This window comes from Poeciliopsis prolifica, unplaced genomic scaffold (assembly GCF_027474105.1).
Source record: "Poeciliopsis prolifica strain line A6 unplaced genomic scaffold, Auburn_PproV2 SCAFFOLD061, whole genome shotgun sequence".
Lineage (NCBI taxonomy): Eukaryota > Metazoa > Chordata > Actinopteri > Cyprinodontiformes > Poeciliidae > Poeciliopsis > Poeciliopsis prolifica.
The window spans coordinates 432501-457385 of NW_026562436.1; the positions used below are offsets into that span (position 1 = coordinate 432501).

The window sequence follows — 24885 nt, forward strand, 5'->3', positions numbered from 1 at the left end:
GGTTTGGAGAGACAGGAGTGCCCCCCTTCTGGATAAAAATGTGAACATATTCCTCCTAATGGACAACTCATACTAAAGTCTATTGTTCAGAACAGCTTCTTCTGAATTCAGCAGGTTAGAATGGAAACTGCACTCAGCTCGATATCTTGACTACAGTAACCGCAAAACATTAAACTGTTCTATTCCTGTTCGCTTGTTTTCTTCTTCTCCTTCTAGAGAAGACAGAAGGAACGTTTCTATCAAAACCTGACAGTATTCATAGAAGTGGTCCAATAACAGCTTCTTTCGTGGATGGCACACTGTTGTCCTGCCATGCACACATAACTATACATACTTTTCAATAGTATTTTTGAAAAGAAAGCTTGTTTTCACATACAAAATAGTCTGTACGTGTACGTGACTTTAGACATGTTTCTTGTGTGTTTTTTGACAAACAAAATGAAGACGATCAGAAACTCAATGATCTGCCAGATGCTGTCAGGACGAAGACTTCACTCTTCAGATTAAATTCTGTTTTTCTTACAGCTTTGACTTTGAATAGGAATACAGTTACTACATTACACTTCCCAACATGCTGTCACTAAGTACCTGATGCTTCCTGCTATATTCAGGTGTGAATCAGCTGAATGGTTACATTTTCATGGAAGTTGTTGCTTTTATTTGGATGGAAAAAGTTCTTTAATTTGAAAGCTTAAGGGATATTCCTCTGCTCCACTTTAATCTGCTCAGGGCTGATTATCAGACAAGGAGGAAAAATACTGGAAACAGTCACATTGTGCTGATCCCTGTTGATCCCTCAGGCTGCTGCTTGTTTTTGTTTATAGCCCGTAGGAAAAATGGGCATGGGATCAGTGCATCTGTACTCTGTGTGTGTGTGTGTGTGTGTGTGTGTGTGTGTGTGTTGTGTGTGTGTGTGTGTGTGTGTGTGTGTGTGTGTGTGTGTGTGTGTGTGGGGGGGGGGGGGGGGTGTGTGTGGGTGTGTGGGGGTGTGTGTGGTGTGTGTGTGTGTGTGTGTGTTCGGATAAAAATGTTCCCTTATTGTAATCTCTTCAAGCGCAAAATTGCCAAGGGGATCATAAAAATAGCCACAAGCAGGAACAATGGTTGGTGCTGCAGGAAAATGGAAAAACTTGTGCCCTGAATTCAGACTGGCAGGCTTGACCTCACACCACTATGTCTCGGAACAACAATGGAACGTTCTGTCGTCAGACTGTTAAGGTGTTTCATATCTTCTGTAATTTTGTCATCACTTTGTGTATTATTGTTCTATTTTTGCTTTAGTGGACCATTAAAACACCTAGAATAATGGTTTCTCTGGTTTTGTTTTCTACATCAATCTTTACTTTCTGTTAGCTCACCAGTGGCTTCTGAAAAAGAGAATCAGTGAGAAGGTCTTAGCCCAGACCCAGCAGGTCTTTAAGCTGCAGGGGGAGACTGAGGGTGAAGGCCTGCAGGCCTTCAGGTACTGTGGAGCGTATCTGGATCTGTTCATCAGTCATAAACACACATGCATGACTGACCTTCATCTCAGCACAGTCACAGAAATATGTTGCTGCCACCTGGTGGAGAAATTTCGCTACTGCTTACCAATTTGAGACAACAAAATGAGTGATATAGATTTAACATTCTAATTTCTTCAGGAGTCTGACTCAGATTCAGGTTTACTGTGTGTAAATGTTCTGTGTACTGGGTGTACTGGTGTTGAACTGTGCTGTCGTTCTGTTCCAGGTGAGCTGCTGAGCCAGCCGCGGCCCGACGGTCTGACTGAGATCATCTGTCCAAAGAACGGCTCGGAGCGGGTCGACGTGGCCCTGATTTACCCCCCCACTCCCACAGCTACAAGCCCCAAGTGACTCTGCTGTCCCCCCTCACCGCAACCCTCACACCCATCGACACAAAAACATGGCTGCCCCGGCTCGTCTTGCCGTGTCTGCAGAAACCACATCCCCCAGCGCTCCTGTTGTCCTCCTCCATTATCAGCACCGCTGCTTCTGCCAACACTGGAGCTCACATCAACGTTTAGGTAGAAAACATGTTCTGCTGTTCCTTCACCTGCCTCATCCTGCCTGGACCTCAGACTGCTTCCTGTCAGGCCTTGTGTAAATCTGTGGCTTTTGTGAAACAGTCCGCAAAATGCCAACACAGCTGAGATCCAATACCAGGCATTTAATGCAAATTTACTTGGGCCTGTCACTGGAACAAATTTTGCCGGATGATAAATTTTCCCAGTAATTTTTGAGAAAAAATTATAATATTGTTGTTGTGACCCTTTTCAAGTAATATTTTGACAATGGCATAATGATGCAAGTTCACTCTCTTAAAGACCAAGAAAGTGGAAGATATACAGAGTATCCAAAATAAAACACAACAACCAATAATGATAAATAAAACCGAAATAAAAACCTCACACAACCCAAACCATAAATAAAATGGATTATGGTGTCTCAGTAAACCAAATTTCTTTTGAAAAATATTCATCAATACAATGGAAAATATGAAACTCATTGTATGTCATAGTTGAGACATATCAGTAAAAGTCCCATTTACCACAATGATGAGTGGCACAAGCTATGGCCTCCTTCTAATGTGTTCATGAAGGATCTTCTGTATCTGCTGACCTTTGATTTGTTTGACTCTATCAGGCAAATCATGTGGACCAAAGTCTGTCCAGACCAGGACACTCCTGGTGTCTGACTCGGTCTCTGGGAATGCCTCATAATACTTATTATGAAGGAGTTAACATCTTAAATGTTCCAGATTAACTGTCAACTCTTCCACTTTTCCTTCAAATTGAAGTTTCATGTTTAATGGTTGGGAAAGAGTAAGTTCATGTTTTTATGAAGCAGCTGTTTGGCGTTTCTGTTTTCACCTGAATATTTCTGCCTGTTGCAGGTTTGTAGCTCTGCCTGTTGGCGTCAGCCTGGTGCAGACAGAGGAGCATCTCTGCATTCTGCAGCATCAACCACAAACGCTGCTTCAGAAGTTTCTCCCTGGACTCTGAGATGAAAGAGTGAATCGAAATCGCAGTCTCAAACTCATAGTCCATTTATTTGGTCATTTATCAATAGACAGTTTTTTCCAGAGAAACTTGTGAAGGAGAGAGATTCTCTTCCCCCACACTGCTCAACAGGCTCTGTTGAGCAGTGTGAGCAGGGGGAGCCAGAGGAAGAAGGCTCACATCCTGAAGCTGCACACCTGCAGGGCAGCGTGGAGGAGAGCAGGAGCAGGGTGTCTTTACTCTCACATGCAGCTATTCAGTGCAGACCACAATTCAGTTATTCATCACAGACATCTCAGTCAGATCTTAACTAAATGTAACTGCAGAAGACAGGCCAGCTGGTGGAGCCAAAGATGCAGGAGGATTATTTACATATCAGAGAAGCAGCCAGAAAGTTGAGCTGGTCTCGACGTTCCAATCACTTCATGTCATTTCTTGCATAAATCAAAGTTGTTTCTGGGTGGGGCTTCAGGAAATATCTGGAAAACTATATTTTATTTTACCATCAGATGATCCATGAAGCTGAGGACTAGACATCAAGAAAGCTACCATGGGTTCAGAAGCCTTTCAGGTGGTTCTTCAAGAAACAACTGCAAGACATTAACTACTCTCAACTATTCAACAGTACCTCATTTTAAAACTCTTGAACTGTCCCTTTAAGGTCTGCTCTTTCAATGCCCATTTGTAGCTATGATCACACATGTTGTTTAGGGAATGCAGTGAAATATTTCCAGACTTTTTCCACAAATCCAATTTTCTAAAAGATAGCTTAAACTTTTTGCTGAAAATGTATTGTAAACAGCTTTACTGAGATATCAAAGGATGAAAACGATGTGATTTTGAAAATGAAAAATCTGTAGCAAACCTCTGCATAATGTACAGGTAATGATGAAAATAAGTTTCCCCTCCCATGACAGTGAATGCATCAGGGTTTAGGGATGACTACAGATATGTCTATGTCTTATGTAATAGTACAATGAAGGTTTCCAGTCCTAAAGCTTGTTGTTGACCTGACGACAGAAGGGCTGGCCACTAGATGGCGCCACAAAAAACAAGTTTTATAAAAAGGTTTTGCAAAGGTGCCTCGTAATTGTTCCAGCTAGAACTGCTCTCGCAGAACTTTGCAAGAACTTTTCCTGTTTGTTTCTTTCATGTTTTTCTCTCCACATACAGTTAGTTTTAATGTGACAGAATTTCCTACATTAGGATCTGATGGACATCTTGGAGAAGACAACGTAGCTGAGGGACTGGAACCACATCATTCACTCATAACATTCCTCTGAAAATCCAGATTTCTCAAACACTGACTACTAAAGAAAGCTTGATTGTTATTATAAGTGAACTCAGACATTTACGTGTGTGTGTGTGTCCATAAATTAGAACATTACTGAAAAGGTCATTCATTACAGCAATTAATTCACAGAAATGTAAGCCAAAGGCAAAAATATTTTTAGTATCTACTAAAAGGTTATTTGCGCTAATGTTAAAAATGAGCCTCAATAGAACATCAGAAGACATTCTACGTTCTGAGGCGTTGGGATGTAGATCCCTGCTGCTGCCCAGCAGACTCCATCAGAGCTATGGAAATGTGACATGAAGTGACATGAAGTGCAGAATGGAACAGACCGAATGTGAAACTCACAAAAAAATCTACCATTGAGCAGCTGAAGAAGGTTTCAACACGAAGCAGAGACACCGCTCATCAACCCTTGTGGTCTGCACTTCATCGGACCCTGAATGACTGCTAGTGATCCACTAATCTCTTCCTTACACGCCCTTCAACAGGCCACATGTTAACAGAGCAGAGTGTTCACATTTTTAACTCCACTGCCACCTCTGGCTGAACAACTGAACCGTTCAGAACAGTGCATGCTTTGGAAGGATGAGATCTGGTTGTTCCTATTCTAAAGAGCTTTTCTGCAGGATTAAACTTAAGACTGTTTTCTTTCATGTAAATAATATCTTTATTTTTCTACTTAGACACAAGGTGTCAAGCTGTGGCATATTTACAGTGCAATGCTGTGCATGACTCAAGGGACATGCACAAAAGGTTTTATTTGTAGCTGGTTTCAATATGAATACCAAATAAATATATATCTGGCTTTAATGTGTGCTCCCCTGTGTGTTGTTCTTTATTTCTTTTAATTATACATTTTTCTTCCAGCTCACTGGAGTATGTTTTAGTGCATTGTTCCCAACATTTTAAAGTGTGATGAGTGTTTGTATACAGCCTGTGAGTTGGTAAGTGGAGCCTCCTTTCACTGCAGTTCCAACTGCATGTCGGTAGATTTAAACATCTAGAGACTAAAAGTTTTGTCCAGCAGCTCAAGCTCATTCAAACTGGATATGGAGATTTATGGACATCAATTTTCAAGTATTACCACTGATTCTGACAAGGATTTTGGGTCTGGACTTTGAATAGGCCATCCTAATGCATTGTAATGCTTTAATTTAAACTTTTTCCTAATTCTGGTCTAAGTTTAGAGATATTGTCCTGCTGGAAAGTAAATCTACATTCCTGTATCATATTTTACAGACTATCAGACTTTCCTGATCCTGGCTTGTATTTAGCTCCATTGATCTTCCCATCAACTTTCTCTAACTTTACACACATGATGCTGCCACCGCTACCATTCACTTGGAGATGCTGTGTTCAGGGGCCATGCGCTGTCAGATTTCTATTACTAGCTCAGAAAGTTTCATTTTGATCTAACTTGATCAGGAGCCCCTCTGACCTTTTCGATGTGTTCTACAGTACTTGTAGCAAACTGCAATGTTGAGCTTCTTCCTGCTTCTGTTCCGTAAAGCCCAGCTCCTCCACAGCTCCCATGGGAGTTTCGTCTGCTTCCCTGATTACTGTCTTCATTGTTTTGTTGCTGCTCCATAATTTGTCCATGTTCAGATGATGGACTGACCAGAGCTCTGTGAGATATTGCTGCTACAATAGCAAATAATAACAGAACTTTGAATGAAGAATTAAAATATAAATAAACATTTCCAGACCATTTTTTACTAAAAACTGTCATATTAAAACTTGACATTTGCTCAAATAAGCACCTTTAATGAATGAGCAGTGGAAGTCAGTGTCAGTGTGTGAATCTGACATCAGATTCACACAAATTTTGCATATTACCCTGTTTTGTTCCACATCTTACCAATAAATAAACACAACAGATCAAGATTAAGTGTGAGAACATTTTGCAGTATGTGGATAAAATGTTGCCTATGTGCAAATGACTTACTAATAACTTAGAAGGTATAAGAGCGTCTTTAATTAGTTTTAACTATGGTTAACTTCCTGTTTGAGTTGTGATGCCTTTGTTTTGAAGGGACAGTTTCCTGCTTCTCTGGAATGCAGATTAATGGCACTCAAAACACAAAAGATAAATTGTAACAGAGCTTATAAAATGAATTGTATTAACAGCCTCCTTAATAAAGACAAAAGGTACAGTTATGATATAAATAAGTTCTTCTTTTAAATATTTGTAATTGAAACTGTGCATTTCTTTGTCAAAACTAATGTTAACTCACGTAAGAAAAAAAAATCAAGCTGTGTTAAATTAGTTTGTAAAGTCTGCTGCATCTAACATAGCACCACTTGATTACAATATCTTTGTTTCTTCATGACCCATGTATCTAAAACTGCAATAGTCTATCAAAGGCTTTTCTGTCAAACTAAAACAATGTTCTTCAGAAAAACTATCGAACAGAAACAGAGTGGGTTGTTTTAATACTGATTGTGGTATTTTCTAGTATAATAACGTTAAATAATAACAGTACATGACTGAATACCAAGATAAATTAGTGGTATTTAAATGCAGATTAATCAAGAAGAAAAAACGAGACAGACACGAAAACGAAATCACGGACAAAACCCATTGGTTTCTGAGGTTCGTGAGCGCTGACTGAACAGAATATCGCCATAGTTTATGTGTTACCGCTTTTAAGAAACCAGATCGATGCTTAATTAAGATAGGATATTCGGAAAACCTCGGCTTAATCCACTGACCTAGTTTTGTGAAACAGCCCTCTGATCAATGCCTCCTCCTGACCAGCAGGGGACGGCAAACTCAGAGGACGCAGAAGAAGAGGAGCACAGGCCACGGTACTTCCTCTTCCCACTGCGGCCTCAGAGGTGAGGATCTTAGTATTTATTTCATGTAGCTGAATCTGCTCTTAATCTCTTTTAAATCTTTTCCATCCAATGTTTTAACGCACTGGGGTTCATTTATTGATAATAAGCAACCAATCTGGTGTCATATGTCTGAGTTTGAAGGCGTAGATTATAGATTACATGTTAAATAGTGAGAGGACGCCGGGTTAGGTCGCTACTGTAGCTCTCCGCCATGTTGGCTACATGTGATGATACACACTTAAAGGCTGTTTTTTAAAGAATATTAACAGCACATTCTTTCCTCAAGTCAGTGCCGAATTTATGTTCATGCTGGTTTTGTTGGCATTTGTTTTAGAAAAATGAGTAGGCGTTAGCAACTTAGATTAGCATGTATTCTTGCTGAGCTGAAGGAGGAGGCTCAATGAAAACCCTGACCGTGTTTGTGTTGCAGGTATCTGAAAATGGTCCGCTACTCTCTCGACCCCGAGAACCCTACTAAATGTGAGTAAAATCTGTAGCAGAATCTGGGTTCCGGGCTTCGTTCGGTGGCTGTGATGACTCTTAGGACACCTTTGGATTAATCGTGAAAAGAACTTATCAAACCTGAGCTACACAGTACTGAGGCAGTGAACGTTGCGTTTTAGCTGCTGGTTTGTTGTTTCATGTCTTTATTTTTCGTTTCAGCATGCAAGGCGAGGGGCTCCAACCTCCGGGTACACTTCAAGGTAAGCCATCCAGTTGTCCACATGTTTGATCAGACTGGCCCTTTAAGATGCTTTACCTTATTTTATGTGTCTTTATAAAATTGCTGATAAGGCAAGAGACTTACTTTTTAAGTATTTAGCTTTTTAATATGACATTCTGTTACACAACAATAGGTTTTACTTTAAGTTGTGGAAATTCTTTAAATGCTTCTTCAATCAATCTGAGTGTCTGCCAGATACTCAGTGTTCCTGGTAGACATTGAATTTCTGGTTTTAGGTGTTTCAAACTTAGAGACTGGAGACTGAAATTAGACCTGATTTGGTCTAATGCCACAGCCTTAGATATGCTAAGTAGCAGTAGATTATTAGAAGTTGCTTTTCTGCAGTGAGATCATGTGAAGCAGTCTTACATACTGTGATGGTCCAACAGGTCTAGCTTTAGCTGCTGTGTTTGGGAGGCATTTAGACTTGTTGGTTTGGTGGGGGGACATTCTGTGCAATTTTTTTTTCTCCATCTTAATTTTGTTTTCATTTTGAAAATAATAAAGGATGTTCAAATGTACTTGGATGTTGTTACAGTTCAGAGCTCTACATTATTTTAAACCAAGCCAAGGAAACATTCAAGTTCAGGTGATAGTTCTGCATTCTTTACGGGAGTCATATCAGGTCTCGTGTTAATACTTTTTAAAATTTACACAGCTGACCAAGAGACTCGTCTCTGTACAAAGTCGGAAAGTTGTGACTTAGTTGAACTTTTGCTTGTTTCAACTGTTTAATCTCACAAGGTTTTTCTCCAGTCTCTAAACAAATTAGTTTTACTCAACTGCTGTGCTTTATGTTTTCCCCAACAGAACACCCGTGAGACAGCCCAGGCCATCAAGGGCATGCACATCCGCAAAGCCAACAAGTACCTGAGGGACGTCATCGTCAAGCACCAGTGTGTCCCCTTCCGTCGCTACAATGGTGGGGTGGGCCGCTGTGCTCAGGTTAGACCCAGCACCAACACCTGGACAGAGCGAAAGGGCTGCCAGGATGACCTTCTTAGGACACCTTTGGATAAATGATGAAAACAAACTCTTAGTCTGAGCAGCGATGGGGGAAACTTTTGAGACTGAATGGGGAGGATTGCGTCTCTCCTAATTGGTTTGTTGTTTCTAGGCCAAGCAGTTTGGCTGGACTCAGGGTCGCTGGCCCAAGAAAAGCGCCGAGTTCCTGCTGCACATGCTCAAGAACGCAGAGAGCAACGCTGAGCTGAAGGTGAGTCCAGGTCCGGTATCAGACGGGCCATACAGCGCTTGGCACAAATGTATAAAACACCTGTATGACAGAACTTCTTTTCTGAGAACATTTCTCTTCAATTCCATTAAAAATTATATTTAATTGCATATCTTGATGTCAATTCAAATTACAATACCATTGAAAAATAAATCCAGTAATTTGATAATTGAAACTAATTTATCCATCTGTTATCTGTTCACCCTTGGGGTTGGGAGTTGCTGGTGAGAGGCGGGGTTCACCCAGCACAGGTTGCCAGTCTGTCACAGGGTAACAAAGAAACAAACAGGACAAACAACCATCACACACACACACACACACACACACCTAAGGATAATTTGGGAAAGACCAATTAACCCAATTATGAAATATGACCAATTAATCATATTTTTGGACTGTCGGAGGAAGCCAGGGTGCCCGGGGAGAACCCACGCATGCACAGGGAGAACATGCAAAACTCCCGGGCCGGGAATCGAACCCAGGACCGTCTTGCTGCAAGGCAACAGTGAAACCAATTTGTTATAGTGATTTATGTTCTATCTAGCTTTAACTGGCTGATTACAGCTCTGTTATGATCTCAGAAAATTGTAATATTCAACAAAATCTATATATGAAAGCTATACGTTTCTTTTCTTCTCCATAGACGTTTAAACACAGACTCAAAGGACATGTTTTTATGTCCACAGACTGAAAAGGCAGTTTTCCATTTTAATGCATTTCATGAAAGCATTAATTTAGATTTTAGAAAAATGAGTGGGCATGATTATCTGCAGATAATCAGTTGGGTAAATAAAGAAACCTGTCCAGTGTTTCCCATATACCAACCTTTTTGGTATATTGAGCAAGAAACAAATCGAAACAGGCCAAAATCAAGACTTTTTGAATATCGAAAATTGCATTTGGTACACCCCCACTTTCTTTTAATAACAGGAATAATACAGCAATAATAACTGTTTCTCCTGCTACTTACAGGAGAGAAAACTGTCGTCATTAAAACACCACCAAACATATATAACCCCCCCGCAGTCTTAAAGAGATGGGTCATTAGGCCCCCACAAGGTTTTTGGTCAAGCAGGATCGCACAGATGTGTGTGCATTTACAAGGTTTTTTTTTGTGTGTGTGGTTCGGAAACTTGACGTTTTGCCAGGATAACAACAAATGTCACTGCCGAATTGCAGTGTTATTAACACTGATATCCTTGTGGCTGTTTTTCTGTTTGCTCTCTTTCTGATGGAGAGAGCGTGAGTTCACCTGACTCAGGGTGTATGAGTCAGGTGACGAGAACATGTTTTTCAGTCAGTAGCCTAAAGTGTTGTGAGACTTGAGGCTCGTCTTGGATTGTAGGGAAAAGACTGGGAAACATTGAACAGTTTTGTGGCAGCTTCATGTAGACTTGAGTTTAAAAATGAAGAGTAGAGGTATAATAGCTTAAATATAAGGAAGTTTCATTGTTTCATACTCAATTTGTGTATGATATTGTGGTTAAATAATTAAATATATCTATATATAAACACAGTAGCTTTATGAAATCCTGCTGTTTCTTCCCAGTGTTGTGACTGGAACTTTATATCAGCTGCATGGTGGTATTCAAGCACCTGCTTCATTTTAAGGTGGTAAAACAAACAGCTCATATTTTTGCAGGGATTTTAACCTCACACACTGAAGATTACATTTTTCTACTTCTTGTCTGTTTAACCCTCTATTGGTCTTAAAACGGCCATACTCCTGAGCATTGTGCTAAAGCGCTGAAGGAGAACCAACTCCAGATAATCATTTTGCACTGCCTATTTAATCAGCTCTTTCCTTCTCAGCCAGCTGATTACATCAACAAGCGTTACTGCAGTTCGCCGGTAGACTACAGAGCTCCATCATAGGCAAAATTTCGACTGTTTCTATCATGTACATCGCACATTCCTATTAGTTGGTTAGTCAGGCTATCTGCTCTGGTACGTCTTCAGTTTTTACAACATAAATATCAGTTTAATATTTCTGTTCATGCCATCTCTTCCAACAGTCTGGTTTTGAGACAGGGTGTTTTTAAAACGGTGTGCCATAACATCAAATTTTTTATTTTCATCACATATTCACTCTGGTTTTATATATTATTTATGATTTGTGACAACGTCTCAGATTTTACCCCATCTGTGGTTTCAGGGTCTGGACGTGGACTCTCTAGTCATCGAACACATCCAGGTCAACAAGGCCCCCAAGATGAGGAGACGCACATACCGTGCTCACGGCCGCATCAACCCCTACATGAGCTCACCGTGCCACATTGAGATGATCCTCACCGAGAAGGAGCAGATCGTCCCCAAGCCAGAGGAGGAGGTGGCCCAGAAGAAAAAGGTGCAGTACAGACTTTGACTTAAGAGCTCAGACCAGCAGGATACAGCTCAGGTTCCTGAAGCCCCTTCTCCACAGCCGAGGTTTTGACCGGTTCTTATCCAGAATGCCTCAGCCGCACCCGGATTAGTCTGTACCACTGTAGAGGTGGTACTAACCAGAACCAGCCAGCTAACCATGCAAGTGACTTGATGGGCCTGTAGGATGCACAGTGAGACTGCATCCCACAGGCCTATCTGCAAGTCAATAATTCTATGGTCAAATCTTTTGGTCCAAACCTTTTTATCAATTATAACATCGACTGGACAGGGCAACAGACAAAACATACCAAGAGATTTCAGAGCAGCTGGCTGCCCAAGGGGATAGAGGGGGGAGCACATCCTGAAAAACACACCTGACCAGACCAGAACCAAAGCAGATCATACCTGGCAAGAGGGAGACTAGACGATGGAGAAGGGGCTTCAGACTGAACCAGCTGTATGACTGAACACACCCACTCACTGAGGCACTCTTTAATGGTTGCTATGATGACTACTTAGGACACCTTTGGATTCTCCATGAAAATAAATGATTACATTCTGAGCAACCAAGCAGTAAAGTTGTCCTTGTCATCACAGAGTCTGTGTTAACAGAGTGTCTCTGACTGCAGGTTTCACAGAAGAAGCTGAAGAAGCAGAAGCTGATGGCACGCGAGTAAATTCTAATAAAAAGCTGCCTTGTAATATCAGTCCAGACTCTGGATCTTTATTCTTCTTTATCTACTGAATATTTGAGGTTTGTCCCATAAAGGCTGTTAATTCAGTGATTTCCTGCAGAGCCTAAGCTGAGGAAAACTTTTTAGAAGTGGCTATAGTCGCATGAATGACATGCAGCAGATGGTTAAAATACTACCTCTTCCCAAACTATGCAGCTTAGTTTACCAATTTGAATTGACTGAGATATTAGGGAAACTTTGCTTCCAGTTTGTTTTATTAAACTGTATAAACTGCCAAGAGTTTTAGTGATCAGGTTATGATAAACCTGGAGCACAGCATTTTGAGCCATCCTGCAAAGATAGGGGAGACTGAGGCGTTTTTCATGTTTAGGATCACTAAATCAATGCAACCTTGTTTTGGCTGCAACATATCTGCTTAATGTTCCAGGATGTTGTGCATCCCTTCAAACGATTAGAACAAGTGTTAAAAAAAAGACTTCCCTTCACTAACTCCACTGGTGGCTCCCCTACTTGTTCAGGACTTGTATACTAGCTCCATCCATTCTGCAACACTTCTTGTCAGGTGTCCAGGGGGGCTGGTGCCGATGTCCAGTGGGTGAGGGACGTGGCTCACCCTGGACAGGTCTAGCACAAGTCGTATGTAGAACAAATTTAAAATTATTGTGGACTTCACGTTCACTTTCAAGAGTAAAAAACATTTTTTGAGAAAAGTCAAATCATCTCACCTTTACAAACGTGATAAAATGATTCCTCACTAGGACACTTGCTTTTATTGGGTCATGTTATCAGTTTTTCAACCATTTCCCAGTAACAAGGGATGGCTCAATTTACCCCCGATAAACATGCATCATTTCTAAGTCTTAAGTATAATAATAATGAACTGTGGCTTAGATTACAGTCTGACTAAAAACTGAAGATCTGTTTTAAAATCAGATCTTAAGACTGAGTTATGATTTTTCGCAGTAGTTCCTTGATTTTATTTAGAAATAGATTTTCTTAGAAAAGTATCTGCTGTTACCGGTGGTGTCCACACGGGGGCCCTAGCGGCTCGTCAGCTTTCAGGCGTTTGAAAGCACATGTCCTGTTTTCACTACATGGTTCTTTGCTACTAAAACTTTAATTCTTACATTTTCATCTGTGCAGACTGCTGACCTGGCTCAGCTGCATCCAGAAAGAAGAATTTATCTGGGTTTCTAGGAGTATTTTTACATAATACACAGTGAAAATAAGAAACTTTCTGTCCTGCCTGACATGAAATGTTAGAGGTAAATTTTTTCCTGAGTAAAGACGTGTGTAGGGAACAGATGTCACAGTAGAAATGTATGTATTTCCCTAAACTCGTAGGAAGAGAAACTCTTAACATGAACATGTGACTGTAGATCCTGAGAGCTCCAATCCCTTCTCTCCCTGTCGTCTACTAATCCACCAGCGGGTGCATGAACAAAAACCTGATCCACTCACTTTATTCAATATTTTTCCATGCAAAGAACATCATGTTTTTTTCCTTGCCAGGTTTTACAATGTGATATAAAAGAGTAGGTCAAACTATTATCCCTAGGCTGAGGCAAAACAGCCAGCGGCTGCTGTACAGGAAGGTCACATTTCGTCCAAGATTACCTCATGAAGTTCCTGGGTGATGCAGTGGCGATGCCCAGATGATCCGGCTGGAGTGTGAGCTCTTTGGTTGTGTACTTCACGGATAAACATCTCTCATTGGACTTCAGAACATCCTTTCTATCCAGGCAATACGAGGCAAACGTGCTGAAGCCTTTTCTGACACTGGGCAACATGTGCAGAGGCTGGTGAAGTCAGAGATCTTGAGTTATCTAATTTCTCTGAGTATTAAGCAGCATGAACCTTGGAGTGAAACTTTCTACTGGTTAATGATGATCATCATTGAGTTGTTTAGTTGCTTTTATAAGGTTACTGCACATTTGTACTTTGCTTTCTGTTAACACACGTAGTTGCTGTGATGAGGATCAGTCGATGGGGAATTCTTCTTGAGCATCACCTATACACTTGATCAATTTGATAAATAGAATCTCCAAAAATTGGCTGGGATTTTAAAGATTAATACGATAAATTATAAATTTTAAAGCCTTTAATTTTCTGCCTGCTCCTTTATGTAAAACTTCTAAATTCCAAACAGAGATGACCACAAACTGGATAAATTCTTATGCTTCTTTGTATTATTAATAATATGAGTAAAACAGCATTGATTGTGCAATGATATTATATTATGCAGAACTGTATCTTTTACTGACTTTTTAATGACATCTGACTTTTAAGGAATCTGTTTTCATTTGTACAGAATGAACTACAAACCAAACCTAATAATTAAATATTCACAAAGGTAAAAAATAAAATAACTTAAGAAATAAATATACCTTTTCTGACTACGCTATAGCCATTATCTAAAATTTGCTTGAGTATTTGATCAAATATGTCAAGAAATATTTACAGGTTAGGAAAGATCATTTTAAATATATAAAAGAAAAAAAGAGAGAGAACAGAATTAAATCGAATCCTCAGTGCAACCCAAACTCTTTTCCATCTTTTTCGCTCAACATGATACCTCAGCTTATCTCATGTTGGAGCTTAACACTCCTCTGCAAAACAAAGCAGCGCACTGACGCAGAAAGACGCGTTCAAGGAACACATGTACATTTCTGTTTTATCTCTTCAAGTTAAGTTGATTTCCTCTTTAGAAACCTGGAAGATACGTTGTGAGAAAAGCTGGAGCTGCTGCAGTTTTTCCACACCAACTTCCTGCTACAGGTTCTCGGCAGGCCTGGATCTCCTGAAGCTCTTGTCCTAATTCAGAAGAATTGTTTCCCTCTGTCACCAAATGCTTATTGGACAAACTGCTGCAAAGTCAGTGACTTGATGGGATCAGCTGGACTTTAACTCCCACCAAATGCCATTCAAACAAATGAAAGCTGCGTTGTACAACTGGATTGATCTGGAGCACTTGAACATGTATTTTATAGTTGAATCGAAAACTGAGTAATACAAATTACTCAAATTATTCTGCAAGTCAAGATGCAGTCAGTTTTCTTAGATAGAAACTTTTAATAATACTTTTTATAATATTTATACTTTGAATAATTAATTGAGCATTATGTACCGATAATTATTATAAATTTGAACTTAAAGGAAATATATTTTTTTGTTTTGTCTTGGGATCATATTATTGTGAATTGGCGCTATAGAAATAGTAGTCGAATAGCAATTCAGTTCCAGAATTGAATTGAATTGTTTGGTAAATCAGACTGGACGAATTTGAAAACTTGCACAAATGTGTTATTGAAAATGAACAGTTTTTTCTTTTGTTTTGTTTGGGGATTTTTGTAAAGCGCCTTGAGATCACATTTGTGTTAAGCTGGCGCCATGGAAATAAACAAAATTTAATCAAATGAATTATTTTTAGAGCGCGTGATAGATTATAGACTCTACAGAAATATTTTACTTACTTGTCCGAAGAGTTTGGGGAGACGCTTTGATAGTGTGTGTGTGTGTGTGTGTGTGTGTGTGTGTGTGTGTGTGTGTGTGTGTGTGTGTGTGTGTGTGTGTGTGTGTGTGTGTGTGTGTGTGTGTGTGTGTGTCCGTTCACATGAACATTTCCCAATCGGAATATAAGTGCTTTGGTCTCCGCCCCCTCTCTGGCTGAAGCATTCTCGGGAGTTAAAGTGGAACCCTGCTCGTCACCGTATGTGATTAAAAAGTCAACATGAACTGAAACCTTACGGAAGCCTGTGGGAGACACTTAAAAGCCCATCTAGTCAGATGATGCTTAAAATTATAAAAGTAAACGCACATAGAAATAATAATGGAGTATTTCATTTAATAAAATGTCCAATGTATAATAATTAACCTTCAGCTTCATGATGCTCTTAGTGACTCATTTTATTGTGCAAAAACCTAAAAACAAGCTCAACTCCTGGTATGAGCGATTCAACTGCTGTCTGTTCCTCTTTACTCCCTCAGCCTCCTTATTGCAGCCTGTTGCTCATCCTGCAGCAGTCATCGATCTGCAGGTGAAATACACACTTTTTACCCTATTTATATTTTGAATCATTATAATCATTATCATCAAATGTTTCTCTTCAGTTTTTTTCCTGCTCTCGTGTCGCGGTTCTTGTCCCTTCTTTGATTTCTGCTCATTAAATCAGAACGTCGCTGAACCAATCAGAAGCCGCTGTGAATCTTAGTGGACTGCATCACGGCCGGGTCACCCAATCCAAACAAAGACCCCCAGCTCCATTCACACACGCGCACTCCCGCCCCACACTTCGGCTCTTCGTCTCCTCTCAAAGTTTGGTTCGCAGCTGATGAAGATGCTGAGCTGATGATCACTTTTGATGATCTCCTCCAACCTGCCGGACAGATCAGAGCGGCTCCCGGACCCGAACACAAACGGAACTTCGTCCTGCTTCCTGGAACATTTTGGATTTGGATTCTGCCCGCTGACTGAGATGGGCTTTGAGTCCAGAAAGAAAGCGAAGCTGTTTTAGTTGAAGTCTGGATTCTGGAGATTGGCCCCCGCAGTCCCCGCAGTCCCATCCCCAGTCCTCCCGGGCCTCCCTCAGAGGCGGTAATGCTAGCGGTGGGTCAGATGGACGGGTCCCGACAGAGCGCCTTCCTCCTCAGCACTCCACCTCTGGCAGCTCTGCACAGCATGACCGAGATGAAGACCCCTCTATACCCAGCCTATCCCCTCTCTACCTGTCCCAACTCCTCTACCTCTCCCGCCACCACATCTCCCAACCCAGGCGGCATGGCCGTGTCTTCCCCCGGAATCAAGAGTTCCAGCGGGCTGTCCTCGGGCCTCGGCTCCCCGCAGCAGTGCTCCTCTGCAACTCCGCACGGAATTAACGACATCCTCAACCGGCCGGTAGTCTCCTCAGCTGGCACCACGGCGGTCGTCGCTGCTGCCGCCGCCGCCGCCTCCTCGTCTGCTGGGATTCTGTCAGGACTACCCAGGTTCAGCAGCCTCAGTCCGCCGCCACCTCCCGGACTTTACTTCAGCCCCAGCGCGGCGGCGGTGGCCGTGGCCCGGTACCCGAAGCCGCTGGCAGACCTCCCGGGAAGGACGCCCATCTTTTGGCCAGGAGTTATGCAAAGTCCGCACTGGAGAGACGCCAGGTTCGCTTGTTCACCCCGTAAGTGATGCTTAAATACATGAATAAAAATATATATAATGATACAATATCACTACTTCATTTTCCTTTACATATACAGATGAAATGAACTTATCGGAAAGTTGTGATATTGCAGCATTTTATAACTTGTTCTGAATTATTTTCTAATTTGTGTTCCTTAAGAACTGTGAAATAATTAGTTCCAAAATTGTTTCCATGTTTGTGTTGCAGATCAGAACTCAGTGTTACTGGACAAAGATGGGAAAAGGAAGCACACTCGGCCCACTTTCTCTGGGCAGCAGATCTTTGCGCTGGAAAAGACTTTTGAACAAACCAAATATCTGGCGGGGCCGGAGAGAGCGCGGCTGGCCTACTCTCTGGGGATGACCGAGAGCCAAGTAAAGGTAACCTAACTCAGACAGAGAGCCGGAGAGCGGGCAACCAACACACACACACACACACACACACACACACACACACACACACACACACACACACACACACACACACACACACACACACACACACACACACACACACACACACACACTGGCTCACCCTCGGGTTTATTCTCTACTCTGAGAAGAATCTAAATAATTATTTTTGACACTTTCAGATGACCAAAATTGAATCGACATAAATTGTCAGATGAGTAGGATTTTGCCTAAATTAGTTGTTGATATTTTCTGATTTTATTTTTCTTTGGTTTAGAAAATAACTTAATTCAATAACGGAGCTGAAACTGTCCTGTCTTCAATATTTTCTGCAATTTATAGTCATAATTTCCACTCAATTCCTCCGATTATGCGGCGCTGCTAACATTACATCTGAGATATAAAACACATGGAAGAACTGAAACGTGTGTGTGTGTGTGTGTGTGTGTGTGTGTGTGTGTGTGTGTGTGTGTGTGTGTGTCCGTGTCCGGCCAGGTGTGGTTCCAGAACAGAAGGACCAAGTGGAGGAAGAAGCACGCAGCGGAAATGGCCTCCGCGAAGAAGAAGCAGGACTCGGAGACGGAGCGGCTCAAAGGAACGTCGGACAACGAGGAGGAGGACGATGACTACAACAAACCTCTGGACCCGAACTCGGACGATGAAAAGATCACACAGCTGCTGAAAAAACATAAACCGGGCTCTGCGCTGCTGATGCACACATCTGAAAACGACAGCTCTTAATTCACTTCTATTTCCTGTTCCGAGGAGGATCTGGAGGAACGAACTCATGGATCCGGTTCACTTTGTGAATATTTTTCTGCGAGGAGAAAGAGGATACACACTTCCGGTTCACAGAGAAGACTTTAGCTGTAAATAGAAGCGTGAGTTGTATGAATAGAAATTGCTATTGAATCATTGCTGTGAATAATTTAAGTGTAGTTTTTTTTTCTTATTTGTTTTGTACAGAAACGATTCTCCCAGATCGGCGGTAAACACGTTTTTATTTTGATCTGACAGCAGAGGTATTTTTTCCGTCTGTCCCTGAACGCCTCTTTGATCGGTCAGATAAAAACGCAGCTGCACCTGAGGTCGCTAACACACACGCGCGCACGCACGCACACGCACACACACACACACACACACACACACACACACACACACACACAACACACACACACACACACACACACACACACACACACTGGTGAAACCTGTGAAGCTGTGGAAGCGGCCTGCAGCAGCTTCATGTAAAGCACTTTTATTTAATAAAAACTCTAAAGTTGGCTCGTTGTTTCCAACCGATGCATTGAATCAAAGCTGGAGTTTTATAAATCTGTCGCCATTTGAACCTATCACAGCCTGTTTATTATTTATATCAATGTTGTTATTATCAGGGCCTTTTAAATATGTTTGAGATTAAACGATTCTAAAGAAAGGCTATTTTAAAAAGTTTTTTATTCTTAAAAAAAAACGCTTCCGAATGCAGATCATTCCTTCCTAACGAGCAGAGTGAGTTGGGTTTTATTCGGTGCGGGTCCACTGCCCTCTGGAGGCGATCAGGGCCTGAAAACGGGCGAGGTCAAGCTGAGGTCCAGACCGGAAAACCGAGGCTCCTCAGCGGGCAGCAGGCTGCTCTCTGTCGGCTTCACACTCCACTGCTCCGCGGGCTTTATTAGGACACACTGCATAGGACGCCTCCATAAAATTTTTCTAATAAAATATGTATTTTAAACTAAATATACCTGGGAATGCACTTTTTTTCACCCAGTTTGGTGTATTGAAATCAACTCATTATCTCATGTTAATTGGATTTTTATGCTGTGCGAAATTCTTAATTGTAATAATTAATTACGCCGAATATCTATTTAATTTGTCTAACTTAAATATTTTCGTGCAAAAATATTCCTACACTACTGAAGTGTAGGAAGTGTGTTGAATACGCAAAGCCCGTATTCAACGGGCTTTGCAGCACTTTGGGTTATTTTATATCAAATCAGAGGTGCTGTCATCCGAAACTAAATATATAAATTGAATTCTACCCGAGTTTTTTTTTTTTTAATATCTTCCAAATGTAGTAATCAATCCATAAATGTTATTTTTCTGAGAACCCAAAATCTATTTTCTGGCTTTAACTCGATGGACTGATGTGTTTCGTTCTAAACAGGGCGTAAAATAATAATAATAATAATAATAATAATAATAATAATAATAATAATAATAATAATAATAATAATAATAATAATAATAATTTACTTATTATAATAATAATAATAATAATAATAATAATTTACTTATTATTATTATTATTATTATTATTATTATTATTATTATATTATTATTATTATTATTATTATTATTATTAATATATTTAATAATTTACCTATTATTATTATTATTATTATTATTATTATTATTATTATTATTATTATTATTATTATTATTATTATAGCGAGAAATTCACAACGCATCTCGTCTCAACGCACTTTACAAAAAATTATAAGGGCTTTATTATTATTATTATTATTATTATTATTATTATAGCTATAGAACATATGAGTTTTGACTCGTGTTCATGTTTGGAGGGATTTGAACCCTCAACTCGAGGCTGTCGACGATGAAGTGAATTCAGTGTTTTAATGAATGAGGAATGCGGCCTCATCATTGGTCAGTTCGACCTGACTCCACTGGCCTTCCTCCTGTGGTTCCCATCTTCCTCTTCCTCACTCTTTCCGTCAGTCTGCTCCAGTGAAACAAAAGCTGCTGGTGGCAGCGGGCCTGGTTCGGTTCGGTTCGGTGAGGTCTGCTCTGACCCAGAACAACCCCCGGGGACACAGACTGACCTCCTCCCGTCTGCTGGACAGACCACGCTGAGTCCTGGATTGTGTCGCGGTTCTCGCGTTTCTTCCTATTGAACAATTATTTTGTGTTTAAGCAGCAAAGGAGAACCGCGAAGCTGTCACCAATGGTTCTTCCATCAAGATGTCCTTACGCATCTCGCGTGGACTGAGCGTCATGCGATATTGTATTTATGATGATGAAAAACAAAGTAAATGTTTTATTTCTGCAGTGTGAGGGCCTCTGCTCATACTCCACAGGGGCCAGACTCCGAGCCGGTCTTCTGACTTAATGCGGCTCACCTGCAGCTTTGAGCCGCCGGTTCCGCTGGAGGCTGAGGCGTTGGACCATTCCTCAGCTCAATCATGTTCACTGCAAAGTGAAGGAGCCGTGGATCACAAAACGAGTAAAACAACGAGAGGAACAGAGAAAGAAACTAACAGGAGAAAAAAAATCTTAATGTTAAGGAAAAGTTTACTCCTGTCTTAATATGTTACTCTAACAGTTTCATTCTTTTTTGATATTTAAACTTTTTGTTTTGCTTGATCATGTGTGTTAAACTGCTCCTGCTGTTAGGTTTACAGAATTAGCTCCACATCACAGAGAGCTGATAACTGTGGCACTGGGACAGAACCATCATCCTGTTTGGGCCAGCACCGGCCCCCCCCGTGACGTCACAGCAGCAGTGCCTAACCAGCCAGGACAGAGGTCGACTTGAGGTAACACCATGTGGGTCTGCCCTGCGGGTCTCCATTCAGCTCCAGGTGTTATTAAAGATTTCAGGGAATAATTGTTCTGAGTTAAAACTGCAGCTTGAGGAGGCGTTGGTTTGGTTTGGGCCTGATTTTACTTCTTCACCCATTCATGGTCCTTCTACTTAGGCTTGAATCCTTCGGCGTATTTATTAAAATGAAGACACCTAAAATATAAAAAATATTATCAGTATTGGTTATAGATTCAGCTGCTCTTAAGACCAACAGCAGGTGTCTGATGATGAAATTTGCCTTAATCATAATTTTAGGCAATTCATTATTAACTATGAACAATTTAACAGTACAGTGGAACAACATGAACAGAGACTTAAAAAATAGAACTTCGATAGGAGGAATAAAACACTATCAAAATGTGATCAGACCGATCATTTCAGGTTATTTATTTTTTCTCTGTGTGAATGTTGGAACATTTATTCCCTATAAACATCTTCAGAGCAAAAATCAGAATTATCTGGAAGTTTGTTGGTTTTTATGGAGAGGAAAAACATCTGGGTTGTATTGCAGATGAAACAAAAGATCAGTTATAAAAAAACATATTTTCAATATGTGTGTGTGTCTGTTTGTTATTTGAGCTGTCAAGTACTTTGAGATTCCAGTTCTTATCACATGTTTAGGGTCTGCCATGTTGGAATCTCAAACTGCTGCTTTAATGTAATATTTGGTAGCTTATGTTATTTTCGGTGCATTACATTTAAACACACACTGAGTCAATTAGATGTTTCGATGGACTTCCACCGGATTTTATGCACCACCTGATAAAGCTCAGAGAGTGGGAAGGTCATGAGGGGGGTTATCACTATCAGCCTAATCACAAGAATTAACAAAATGCTACAAATCTTTCTTATCTTGCAAGAATAAAACAAACTGTCACTTATGCACACAATCCTTAAGCATGCTTATTCTTCTAATAAAACCCATGTCAGATTTATAATTTCTCCCTGTTTTTCTGCCAACTGTTATCCGCAGATGTTGTTCCACAGCGATTCATTAGAAGATATATTTTTCACCACACGGTGTAAGATGTTTGACAGCAGCAGCACTGTAAAGATCCAGGAGGAGGCCATGAGCCCCCTGTTGACCCCAGGTGGGAAAACACTGCCTTTATGTAGTCCAGGTGTGGTGAACATGGAACCTGGTCCTCAGAGACCCTCTGCAGCAGCTGTTCACTCACTTCCTCTGCTGCCTTACCTGCTGTTCTGACTGCAGCTCAGGACTGGCACATACATTCTCCTCACACCCACTTAGAGCTAGATAATCATATGTTATAATGCAACGTTCCAGTTTTAATGAAAGGATGCATTGGGTTAAATGTTTCTGTGAAAGTAGAAATTCAGCTGCCCTCATGTTAACAATCTAGAAAAAACCTGGAGAACAAATATACAGTAAAATTTTCAGACATACAAAATATCTGGATGTTTCACATGGACAGTGATATGTGATTGGCAACCATCTGAAGTAGAACTTAACTAAGCAGCACGAAGCAGTAGGAACATGCAGATCTATGCCGGTGCTGCAGCTTGCAGCCTGACTCCAACCTGTTAGCAGCCATTCAGTAAGCAGCTCTACCTGTTGACTCCCACTAAATCTTTCCCTGTGTGCCAGTGTGGCTAATGTGTCAGTCAACCTTTATAAAGAGCCTATTGATGCTCTCTCAGTTGACCATGTTCTACAAGAGATTATACACAAGGACATGTGTCATGGGAGTCGCCAGCTCCCACAGACAGAATGGCGGTCTTATCTGGTTCCAAGCTGCCTGTGCTCCTGTGATAAGGAGCGCCTGGGGATGCTGCATTATGAGAAGGTGGCGTGCTGCAGCGGCTCTCTAACCACACATTCATGGTTGAGTGAAAACACTGTGTCTTCAGAAGACGGCGGTCATTTCTGCAGCAGTATGCTGCTAAGTGGCACAGGCCAGATGGAAATAAAGTCACTTTTAATTGTTCTGTCTGCTTGAGTAACCTAATGACAGATTATGTGAATCATTAACTGAATGTGTTTCTGCATGTGTGTGTGTGTGTGTAAGCAGGTCCTCCTTAAGAGCTCACCTACTGGCTTGCAGGGTGAGATAAGGTGCGATAGCAGAGTGTGATCAGGAGGTCTGAGCTGCATGCTCAGGACTTCCAAATGAACACTTGAAGTTTGTTTTGGAGCAAATGTAGCACTGAGAGCTGACAAGACAAGGGAGAACATGAGCGACTGGTTCAGTACTTTGATGAAAACTGACTGAAACTCTTCTAACATATTTATACTGCATAAACTCTGATATAATTGAGTAACTTTTTCTTCAAGAATTTAAAACTCAAAATGTAATACAAATGTCTGACTTGACTGGGCTGTTCATGCAATTTATTCACACTCATTCATTCACACTAAATGCAGTATGCAATTTATATAAAGAATGTATTTAATGAGTTTTACTTTTTGAATTCTTTTGCAGAATAAATTAACTTTTGGCTGATTGTTATTTCAATAAAGATAATCCTTTATGTTTTAGAAAACCAAAATATTTCTTAAAATTCAGATTTCTCTGATTTTAAAAGATAAAATATTTAAAAAACAATCCAAATACTGTTTTTTTAACATTTGGAGAACAACATTGACATGAAAGGTCACTGTGAAACTTCTTTTGTTTGGTTTGTGACAATGAACATTTGGAAGTGTGTCGTAATGGTGTTGAAGGGGTTTCATTTGCTTTCACTTAACCTGACCAGTCAGCTTGTGCAGCCTGAATCAGAACACAGCTTTAAAATAAAAAGGAGAGAAATCATTACATACAGTTCAAAGCCGGTTGTTGCCTCCTGAAGAATAGATAGCAGTGAAAAGAATCCTGGTCTGAAGATGAAGAGATGTGAAGGAGGAGGGACTTGGCTGTGGTAAGTAATGACAAAATGAGCGCCCTCAGTAGACTCTGACAATGAGAAAACCTGCCCTCATCACCTGGGCCTTTTGTTCTGAATTTTATTAGCACTAGCCACGCTAAAATAACCTGTTAACACGTATCATAGTGCAGCAATAATAACCTCCTCAATCATATTTTAAAAGTCACGTCAAGGCAGCCGGCCGTAACTCATCTCTATGCAAATACTCCTGTGTCAGCCCATTAGCGGGTTGCAACAGGGGTTTTATTAAAATGCATTTGGCTTCTCTTTCTTCCTGCTCAGGACTAATAAAACACGAGCCCTGCTGCATAAGAATTATTGCAACTATTAGACTAACATATGGACAGCATGCAGTGTGAAAATAAAAACCAACAGATAAAGTGGCAGGGTCAGGCTGGGGAGCAAACACTTAGGAAATGGCAGTAAAGTAATAGATTATTCCGGATCAGGCTGATGCAGACGAGCAAATCAAACTCTAGTTATTCATTCATTTGGAGGGAGGAAGAGTTGTATAAGTCTACAACACTCAGTCCCTTGTTATATATTTAGAGGGTAGATCAGTGCTGTAGATAGCAGTGTTTGTTAATATTAAATACATTCCTTAAAAGGGTGGTTATAATTAGACTTTTTTTAAACTCTGCATTGTGTCATAATGTTATTCCCTCATCACGAA

General features: G+C 40.7%; 3 protein-coding genes and 3 non-coding genes across 7 annotated transcripts in view; all 6 read left to right on the plus strand.

Annotated features, from left to right (window-relative positions):
* The window catches only part of mfhas1 (multifunctional ROCO family signaling regulator 1), a 22121-nt gene extending 17016 nt beyond the window's left edge, over window positions 1-5105 (plus strand). Inside the window, exons 2-3 of one of the 2 annotated variants that reach the window (XR_008608243.1) lie at window positions 1729-2023; window positions 2893-5105. Coding sequence is in view for 1 of the 2 variants with exons in the window: in XM_055060705.1 (XP_054916680.1) it covers window positions 1729-1853 (125 nt within the window). In the remaining variant the exon portion in view is untranslated. Of the gene's footprint in view, window positions 1-1728 lie in introns of both variants that reach the window. The other variant, XM_055060705.1, reaches the window with a different exon arrangement.
* Window positions 5106-7094: 1989 nt separating this feature from the next.
* Window positions 7095-12162, plus strand: rpl17 (ribosomal protein L17). Its single transcript, XM_055060788.1, has 7 exons — window positions 7095-7133; window positions 7564-7613; window positions 7797-7837; window positions 8668-8802; window positions 8975-9073; window positions 11247-11438; window positions 12085-12162. The coding sequence occupies exons 2-7, from the start codon at window positions 7574-7576 to the stop codon at window positions 12130-12132; spliced, it is 555 nt and encodes a 184-aa protein (XP_054916763.1). The 5' UTR covers window positions 7095-7133; window positions 7564-7573; the 3' UTR covers window positions 12133-12162.
* Window positions 7659-7724, plus strand: LOC129379869 (small nucleolar RNA SNORD58). Its single transcript, XR_008608247.1, has one exon. It is a non-coding gene; the product is annotated as a small nucleolar RNA SNORD58 (small nucleolar RNA).
* Window positions 8841-8907, plus strand: LOC129379868 (small nucleolar RNA SNORD58). Its single transcript, XR_008608246.1, has one exon. It is a non-coding gene; the product is annotated as a small nucleolar RNA SNORD58 (small nucleolar RNA).
* On the plus strand, window positions 11955-12022 carry LOC129379867 (small nucleolar RNA SNORD58). The gene has a single exon (XR_008608245.1). It is a non-coding gene; the product is annotated as a small nucleolar RNA SNORD58 (small nucleolar RNA).
* Window positions 12163-16442: 4280 nt separating the features above from the next.
* On the plus strand, window positions 16443-19419 carry nkx6.1 (NK6 homeobox 1). The gene is made up of 3 exons (XM_055060710.1): window positions 16443-17312; window positions 17523-17695; window positions 18221-19419. The coding sequence occupies exons 1-3, from the start codon at window positions 16748-16750 to the stop codon at window positions 18464-18466; spliced, it is 984 nt and encodes a 327-aa protein (XP_054916685.1). The 5' UTR covers window positions 16443-16747; the 3' UTR covers window positions 18467-19419.
* Window positions 19420-24885: the final 5466 nt, after the last annotated feature.